The 9,464-nt window shown below is 43.4% G+C and overlaps 2 protein-coding genes across 5 annotated transcripts in view; both read left to right on the top strand.

Moving 5' to 3' along the window:
• The first annotated feature begins 644 nt into the window (after positions 1 to 644).
• acadl (acyl-CoA dehydrogenase long chain) lies at positions 645 to 5,209 on the top strand. Its single transcript, XM_022761974.1, has 11 exons — positions 645 to 784; positions 1,352 to 1,531; positions 1,919 to 2,056; positions 2,136 to 2,300; positions 2,399 to 2,465; positions 2,544 to 2,708; positions 2,834 to 2,935; positions 3,099 to 3,212; positions 3,392 to 3,519; positions 3,618 to 3,704; positions 3,788 to 5,209. The coding sequence occupies exons 1-11, from the start codon at positions 696 to 698 to the stop codon at positions 3,879 to 3,881; spliced, it is 1,329 nt and encodes a 442-aa protein (XP_022617695.1). The 5' UTR covers positions 645 to 695; the 3' UTR covers positions 3,882 to 5,209.
• A 1,093-nt stretch (positions 5,210 to 6,302) lies between these two features.
• Positions 6,303 to 9,464, top strand: part of map2 (microtubule associated protein 2) — a 54,875-nt gene continuing 51,713 nt past the window's right edge. For all 4 annotated transcript variants that reach the window (XM_022761702.1, XM_022761695.1, XM_022761711.1 and 1 more), the window contains exon 1: positions 6,303 to 6,501. The gene's annotated coding sequence lies outside the window, so the exon portion shown is untranslated. The remainder of the gene's footprint in view (positions 6,502 to 9,464) is intronic.

Below are 9,464 nucleotides of genomic sequence, written 5' to 3'. Positions count from 1 at the left end.
ATTTTTTTTTTCATTCCATTAAATTTAACATATTAGATCTGTGCATCTGCTAAAATAACAGGAAATGGGATGTAAACCTCAAGACCTCTTATTTAGCATCAATAAAACATTTATTAGTATTATTATTATCATTATTTCTGCACCAAATGTATTATTGTTTATTTTTATATGCCAATGTATTATGTCTAATGTGTCTTGTTAATAATTATTAGTAACTTGGAATAACAATTATGCAGCTGTGTACATGCTATCATGCTATAGCCTATAGCTTTTTCCATATATACGCCTATAGACATTTGTTTACAACTTTATTCCTGCCAATGAACGGCCGATTTGAACCAGAGTGCTCTGCAGAATTGAGTAGTAGAAGAAGAAATCCCTGAACGAGAGAACGATGAAGCAAGAGCTCTCACTCTGCTGCTTTTTTCATGGGCAAAACTTTCTCAACCCCAGAAAGCAAAAAGTCCTTTAAGTGCATGCGTATAACTTCCTTTAGAGTCACATTTTAACTAAATTGCACACAAACGAAGAACAGTGTTGACAAACAGAAGTGAAAACAACACGTATTCACTTTGCTACGCAGGGTTAAAGGGAGCAAACGATCCGCTACGAAGTGATGCGTCCTTGTCTTTAGACGATCTTTGTCCTGGTTGCTATAGCTGTTCGTCGTGTCAGTTTGTTGGGCTTTTGCGAAGATGTCAGTTACAACAATGATCAAAACTCGTCTTCTGGGGCTGAGAAATGTCTTCGGACGAGGACAGATGCTGTCTGCGGCTGCTGCGAGGTCAATGAAGCCTAAATTATTTTAATGTTTGACCTTTTGAAGTGTGTGTTCTTGTGAAATGGAAACATATCTGCCACCAACAGCTACGACAAATATCTGTATCGTTACGAATTGTTTGATTACTTTGGTTTTATTTTATGTGATAGTTGTAGTTGTATTTTTACAATGCACTTTGAAAGTACTGTCTGTTTTCGACTGTGTAAGTGTTAGTGGGTCGCAACCCGCAACGACCTTTGACACACTTTCTTTATTAAGATAAGTAACGTCAAAGATCCTCTGCTGTCTCTGGCAATTTAAGTAGCAATAATTCATATGCAATGTCAGTATAAACTAATTCATGTAAAGTTGAGAGGATCAGTCCAATGATCGATTTGTCAGTTGACAGGAGAATAATTGCAACTATTATTGATTTTGTCTTTATTGATAATAAACTGTATATCTTTGGTTTTGTAATATCTGATGGCATTACATTCTGGCCTCAAGAAATTATAATTATTTTAACATTTCATGGACTTAAGTATTAATCTTTTTTAGTAATTGTTTGTGTATCTCTGTAATTCCTCCCAGACTACAGCACAGCCAGGCCGGGGAGCTCGGGCAGTCTGTCCTGTCAAACCGTCCAGAGACCTCCAGCGCCAAGACCCTGATGGACATCGGGACTCGTCGGATCTTCAACGAGGACCATGATCTCTTCAGACAAAACGTCCGGCGCTTCTTCCAAGAGGAGGTGGTTCCACATCACAAGGAGTAGGTGTAAGCATGGATGGATTACCGAAGGGGCCAGAGCCTGTGTTTGAAATCACAATTGACATTGCTTGTTGCCAAGTCGATCAGACGGCTTCAAAGAGACACAAAACCACTACAAAGAGACTCCAAACTACCACAGAGCGATGTTAAACAACCACCAATTGATGCAAAACAACTGTAAATAGATGTAAAATGGCCTCAGTGAGACTCAGTTGACAACAAAGATATTTAAACTAACTGCAATGAGATGTAAAATGACCACAAGTGGATGCAAAACATCCACAAATAGATGTAAAATAACAATGAAGAAAAAGATTCAAAATGAATTCACTTTCCCTGCCTCACGACAATCCCTTTTTCTTTTTTTCTTTTTTTTTTTTGTTCCAGGTGGGAGAAGGCAGGTCAGGTAAGCCGGGAGGTGTGGGAGAAGGCTGGTGAGCAAGGCCTGCTGGGAGTAATGATACCAGAGGAGCACGGTGGCATCGGAGGAGATCTGTGTTCTGCGGCTGTCACGTGGGAGGAGCAGTGAGTTGTCCTTAAAATCAGAAACGCAGTTAATCATATCGGAGATCAAACTCTGGCTAATTCTTTTCTGTCCCTGCAGAATGTACTCCAACTGCTCAGGTCCGGGTTTCGCCCTGCACTCCGACATTGTCATGCCCTACATCGTCAACTATGGTAGCAAAGGGCAGATTGAACACTTCATCCCCAACATGACTGCTGGGAAATGCATCGGTGCTATTGCTATGACCGAGCCAGGAGCAGGCAGGTCAGGGCTCAGGCGTCGATTTAACTTCGAAGAAATCAGCATTCATTTGCACTAATGTGGCACAGTGTCGATCATGCGTCCCCTTTATTTTTTCTCAGCGATCTTCAAGGTGTGAGGACGTACGCCAAGAGGGACGGCAGCGACTGGATCCTCAACGGCAACAAGGTACTGAATCCGAACAGCGAAACCAGTCATTTTCATTGCAGCTCGGCTTGAATTCTCTCTTCTGTCTCACGTCTTCAGGTGTTTATCACAAACGGTTGGATGGCTGACGTGGTGGTGGTAGTGACCGTGACCGACCGCGAGGCGAAGACAGCAGCACATGGCATCAGTCTGTTCCTGGTGGAGGAGGGCATGAAGGGCTTCCAGAAAGGACGCAAGCTGGAGAAGATTGGCCTGAAGGCCCAGGTGCTGGTGCTCAGTGGCCCGGGAAAACAGTGTTTCCATCAGTCATCTACCATCCTGCTAGAGGTCATGCAAGGTCAGGACACTAAATCTTTTTCTCCCTACTGTTTCTTCTTCTTTTTTCAAAGGACACAGCTGAGCTGTTTTTTGAGGATGTGCGGCTCCCAGCTGACGCCCTTTTGGGTGAACTCAACAAGGGTTTCTACTACCTGATGAAGGAACTGCCTCAGGTGAGTTTGCCGTTTAATTTACTAACCTTTCCCTGCATTCATTTCTTTCAAAAGTTTAGTTTGATGTCGAGACTTCCACGCAAGTCACTCTGCCATTTGAGTGCTTTTTACTGTTTCGGTTCAGTGGGTTAATGGTAAATCCTGTCATCGTCTTTTGGAATAGGAGCGTCTGCTGATTGCCGACATGGCCATCGCGAGCTGTGAGTTCATGTTTGAGGAAACCAGGAACTACGTGTTGCAGAGGAAGGCTTTCGGCAAGACGATCGCTCACCTACAGGTCTGTGGCACAAGTGTTTTCTTTGTTCTCGAGCTTGTGTAATTTACTGTTTTCGCACTGTCCGGCGGCCGACAGTTTCGTTGCCTAGCTGTTAATGTTTAATATGTTCGCACTGGCTTTTGAATCAGAATTTCTCTCTAGGAGAATAAATATCATTACAACTAATTTTGACTCCACAGACTGTTCAGCACAAGCTGGCAGAGCTGAAAACTGATATCTGTGTGGGCCGAGCCTTTGTTGACAACTGCCTACAGCTCCACGCTCAGAAACGCCTGGATCCCTCCACGGCCTCCATGGCCAAGTTTTGGTGAGAACGTGTTTTCGTATTTCTAACCAACTTCTCAAACATAGGACGTGTTGCTGTTGTGTGTGCTAATGTTCCTTGTCCTTTGTCCGTTTTTCCAGGGCGTCTGACCTCCAGAACAGAGTGGCCACTCAGTGCCTGCAGCTCCATGGAGGCTGGGGCTACATGTGGGAATACCCCATCGCAAAGTAAGAGTCACATAACCGTGTTTTTTTTTTTTTGTATTCCAGTCAATCAACAATTTGCTAAACTTGTGTCTCTGTCTTTCCAGGGCGTTTGTGGACTCCCGTATCCAGCCCATCTATGGGGGCACCAATGAGATCATGAAAGAGCTCATCGCCCGCACCATTGTCAGCCAGAAGTGAGAAATTGTAGACGTTTTCTGGTGGAGGAGCACTGGGGGAAAGCGGGGGTGGTTTGCACAGATGTGTGTTTTTTTCATGAGCAGCCGTAAAAAAAAAAAAAAGGTATCGCTGAATGTAATGTAATCATGCTTGAAGTAATACCTTCTTCCTCTTACAAATGAAAAGTTACATTTCAGGGCAGTAAAATGCGCTTCAACTAAATTCAATACATTCAGGGGTTTTGCAGCTACAGATGTGCCTGGTCTGGTATGACCACTAGCTTAATGTGGCTAGCGTTAACTAATTTTACCACACTTTCAATGGATATTGCTATATATAAATCTTTTTTCCTGTCACTTGGTGAACACAGAAACAAGTTGCGAACACAACGTTGAAATATCATCACCCTCGAAGTTAAACCTGTTAGCAAACGGTTGCTTGATTCACACATGCAGTACGTGTTTCTGCCCACCTGATAAATGGGAGTTGAATATTCCCTCTCTTTTCCCTACCAACCCCTAAGAAAAATATGTGGCTCTTAAGCTGCTAAATGCTCCGCTATGATCACCAACTAGTTGCAAACTCGTGATCGTTTGATTCTGAGCAGGTCGGTAGAGGTACCGTCAGATTTTTATTTAGCACTTTAGCCCTTGAACAATAAGATGAAACTTGTTCCTTAAAGTTCCTCAAAGTTCCTCAAAGCTGAGGGAAGCTGCAGATTCAGGTGATAGTTCTCTGTATGTCCACTACAAGAGACCCTTTTTCAATTTCACACTGTCTTTTAATTCATTTTTATAATGTATAAATCCTTTATAGCAAATTTAAGGTCGGAAAATTTTGAAAAATGACGAGAATGTCCGGGCTGTCTTTTCTTTATCGGTGATGCAGCAGCTTGATGGAGCGAGCACTAATGGCTCAACCATTTCTCAACAAAAGGCTTCATTAACCTTTATCGTGTGTGTGAATGTGAGTTACGTTTAAACAACTTTGCTAAAATTATGACTTATTTTTACGTCTGTTTCTGCCCACTTACTGTAGTTATAGTTGTACATATTTTACATTGAAAAAAATATTGTATTCCAGCTAAAACGAACTGAAAAATATTTTTGTAAACGAACCCGTCCTATGAGTTGCTTGTGTGTTCAGGATGTAGTGACTGAAGAGATTATCGCTGATGGATTTCTCATCTTCTTGCCTTTTTGTCAACACTGAAAGTGTCTTCACACTGTGACTGTTCATTTAATGAAATAAACTTGCAGTATGTTTTCCTGGCCAATGACGTTCAGAACTGAAAGAAATTAAAATGAGATGAAGTTCCATCTCTCATTGAACTTCATGTTTGCTTTGCACCTCTTCGCTTGTCCGTTTCTGGGTCTGAACTGGCATTAGAGTCAACGTCCGGACTGGGTGAAGGTGTGAACTGAGTTGAGGCCTGTGACTGACAGGGGCAGGGGTTGAAATGTTCGAACAAAGGCCTGTTCGGGGGCGACAGAAATTCTTTTAGAAAACAGCATCAGCATCACCTTCTGCATTGTGTTATTTCCACCAGTAGATGGCAGTAAACGTTTGCACGGAGCCGGCGGAAGAATGACAGATGACCGGGCTTCCATTTGATTCCATTGCAGCACATGCAGCAGGCAGAAGCAGACTGTTGAATGTGATTAGATGATTTAAAGCATCTTAACAAAGTTTCAACCTTGTTTTCTATTCATTTACTGTACACGCCTGTTTTTTTTTCTTTTTTTTTTTCTTTGATTGACATATTCAGGCATCAGTCTCTCTACGCTTTATAGATTTAAATGGCACAGCTATACAGAATCAATATTGTTTATCTTTAATGTACTATTTTCATCCATTGCGCAGCCATGTATTTGCATCCTTTTGCATCTGCTGCATGTGGCTGTAAATGTGCTGCATAAGAGTCCCTCAAAAAAAAAAAAAACCCACATCAGTGCCAGTTGAAGAAGCAGACAGCAGACAGCCCCCCCCCACCACCACCACCCCCACCACCACACTTCACCTGGGGGGAAAGAAGTGCAGCTACTCTTCACTGCTGCATCTACCCTTACCTTCCCTTTGCTCCTGTCTTCTCCTATACTTCTCCCCCTTTTCCTCTGTCTTTCCCATTTTCTTCCTCTCCCTGCCCCTCCTTCCCGCTCTCCCCTTGGCATCAAGTCGACTTTATCCCCCTGCCCTCTCCTACCCCTCTCTCCTCTTCCTCCCTTCTCCATCTTTTCCTCAGCAACAGCCACACCCCGGTGCCTCAGCTCTGCACTCACTTCCACTGCTGACACAGTGCTTCCCCCTTTCAGCACAGCGGCCAACTGTGGTGTTGGGATGCAGAGGCCCTTTCACACCTGGTGTGTGACTTTGCATCGGTGCAAATCACCGTGTGTTTCGTGCACGCAGTTGTTGCATATATGTACACAAAGGATGCTGCACAAATGTTCCTATAATCACAATGAGGGATTGCCTGGCATGCGTGTTGCAGCCACACAATCCGGTTGCGCCTACACTGCTGCATTTACGGTAGCTCAATTTGCGATGGGAGGGATCAGAGGGCCCCATACCGCTTTCATTGTCACTACAGCTCTCCTCACTCACAAGGGTATCAGTGCCGCTCAGCAGCCTAAACCTCCAGGTAAGAGCTGAACCACTTTGTTTATCATCCACGGGGGAGACTTGGCCTTATCATCGCTCTGATCAGCATAAATGTATTGTTTCAGTCATTTTAATGCAGCAGCGGCATCTGTAAAAGTTTCTATAAAAAGTCAGTGTGTGCATTGGTGTTGGCTTTGCTGTCCACTAATCCTCAGCTGCTGTGTGTAAGCGCGTTATGGTGTGATGTGGAGTTATGTGTTTGGATTTGAAGATGTGAACCACGGGTCTGATGTTGTCAAATCTCGGCGGGGCCTTTGTAGCTTAACGTCGCTTGTCAGTGTGTGTGGATGTGGGATAAAAAAAATTAAAAAAAAAAATCTGTGTCTGCGCGTGCGGAAGAACATTTTAAATTGTGCTCTAATTGCGGTGTTTGTCGCTGTCTTGCGGCGCACTGGTGCGCCTGTCTCTGCTGCTGCAGCCTGCGCCTTTTGTTCTGGTCCACGCCTGCATGGTGCTGAAACCGGCGCGGCTCCCCAGCCGTCCACTGCAGCACGGCGCACTCACCTATGGAGAAAAGGCAGTGAATTTCATGAATGTAAATGCAGATTATTATAATTATGATCACCTCAGTGCATATGTTTTCTGGCTAATGTCTTGCCCATTCATGCATTGTGGATAGGGGAGTAGCCCAGCTTGTACTTGGCATCACCCAGTTGCCCTTGCAGACATTACCACCATGCATCAGCAAAAGGTAGCAAGGCTTCAAGAACACCTTCATTTTTAATATCATTCATTTATTAAGTGTAATTGGGTTAAATTGATCAGAATAATTCTCTTATGGCAGCTGGAAGCCACCAAATAACCAAACCCTGATTCTCCCCATCTGGTGGCTATAATGGAAGTCCTGTCATGATGGGTTTTAATGTCATTTTATATATATATATCCAACCATAGATAATGATCTGGAAATGTCCAGACTTCCATTAAGCATGGGCCTATTCCAAACCTGCTTCCTCTCAGTGTCACCTCAGCCTCCACATTCTGAGGAGAAACAGGAACTGTAGATTCCCTCATGTCTGGATGTGAAAACATGCCTTTATGAAAAGGAATTAACGCTCACATGAAACTGCACTCCAGTTTTTCATATTTGCACATTCCAGTCGCTGGATCGTAAGACCCCAGCTATGGATAAGGAATGTAATGAAAATAACATCCTCACATGCTGATGATGTTGGATTTTGAGGGTAATCTCAGCCAACATGGAGGTTTTTTTTTTTTTACCTTTACATCTTCATGTCTGTGCTCCTGCAGCTCCCTTTAGCTTTAGTAACCTGAGACTAAGGTTCGTTATGTGTAATATGTTATGTTTGCTTGTTCAGTCAGCCTTAAAATACTATAATTGTACAGGAATTGGTTCCTGCTGGCAGGGTGTGTTATATATAACACACATTTTATCAGTATTTTTCCTATAGACTTTGGAACTACATGTAAACAGTCCCCGTTCAGTGTGATGCTGACTTTTATTAATTCAAGGCGAACTGTACCAGCACTTTGCACATGATCGGTGTCAATTAGCCTCACATACAATGCAAAGAATGGACTAGATAGTTATACATGATATATATAACCACACATACAGTATGTATGTATAATTCATATATAATTGAGTGTGGCTTCCCAGTAAGGTACAATCAGGAAACTTCTTGGGAGTCCAAATGGAGGTTGGCAAAGTGCATTAGGAGAACATGTCGAGATTGTATCATGTTTCACCTAATTCTCCTGAAAGGACAAGCCTCCATCAGGCCAGATTGGGCTGAGTCTAATCACTGGTGGGGTAATTGAAATGACCTTAATAACAACACAACAGGTTGTGTTCGTGTCTGCGCTTTTAGTTGCATAAGCTATGAAAGTAAGACTTATTTAAATCTCAAATGTAACTGTGTGTGTGTGTGTGTGTGTGCGTGCGTGCGTGCGTGTGTGTGTGTGCGCGCTATACATTTAGCCACGTCTTTGCTTGTCCAACCACCAGGAAACCCAATCCACCTCCCTGCACCACGCGGGAACGTTAAGTATATTTACCAACGTCAGATCTGGTTAGGTGCACCGTCAAAGTCCCAAGACCACAGAACCACTCCGCGCTCCACTGAAATTAAGACACGCCATCTTGGCCGGTGCTTCCTCATGGGAAGGGATTGTATTGGAACAATGTTTGGAGTAAAGATCAGTGTCTGGATTTGTTTGTGGATTGAGGTGAGCTGGTTTGACTTAAGGAGAGCGTTTTGTTTACTGCATGCCATGATTGGTTTTGGAAGTATTTAAATGATGATGTGGACCTCCTTAGTGGGTGTTTGGGTGCTGTCTGGTTTAATGTCAGTAAAGTAGGTGAACCCAGAGCTTTCTGGCACCACCGTCACAGGTGTCGGAGGACTCAGGATGCGCCTTTGGCCCCTGCTGCTCCTCCCGTCTGAGGCCTTTTGCGCTACAGGTGTCTAATGGGAACTGGCAGAACTGTGCTTTTGTACGTGATTAAGTCCTGACTGTGAGAGGGACCTAATCTAATTCACATACGTCAGAGGAACCGTACGGCCTGCTGACCTGCATAAGGTGCAGACGCACACATCTACACTTTCTCAAACACACACCCTCCTTCTTGAGTGCTGAGTAGGATGAACAAATGTGTTGATGATCTGTCATTCTTGATGGTCTTGTGCTGCCATCATATAGACACCAACATCTAACAGGGTGAATTAAGTTACACACTCACCTGATGCTCTTCTCTAGACCTGCAATGATTAATCAATTAGTCAATTAGGAGGTTGAAAGAATAATATATAAATTGAGTATTATTTGATTTTGGGTGGTCGGTCACACAAAATAAGTCATTTGGTGACAACATTGGATGGTGTGTTGGGCATTTTTCACAGTTTTTTTTGATGTTTCATTGGCCAAACAACTCAGTAACTGGCGAATTAATTGATGATGAAAAGGTCGGCGAGTTGTGAA

Source organism: Seriola dumerili, unplaced genomic scaffold (assembly GCF_002260705.1).
Source record: "Seriola dumerili isolate Sdu_G_001 unplaced genomic scaffold, Sdu_1.0 BDQW01000019.1, whole genome shotgun sequence".
NCBI classification, from domain to species: Eukaryota; Metazoa; Chordata; class Actinopteri; order Carangiformes; family Carangidae; genus Seriola; species Seriola dumerili.
Note: the sequence above shows the minus strand (reverse complement) of the source record. Positions and strands in the feature narration are given on the sequence as shown.

Coding starts and splice junctions, on each gene's coding strand:
- acadl (XM_022761974.1), top strand. CDS start 696: ATGTCAGTTACAACAATGATCAAAACTCGTCTTCTGGGGCTGAGAAAT. Junction 785..1,351: donor CTGTCTGCGGCTGCTGCGAG/GTCAATGAAGCC, acceptor AATTCCTCCCAG/ACTACAGCACAGCCAGGCCG. Junction 2,057..2,135: donor GCTGTCACGTGGGAGGAGCA/GTGAGTTGTCCT, acceptor CTGTCCCTGCAG/AATGTACTCCAACTGCTCAG.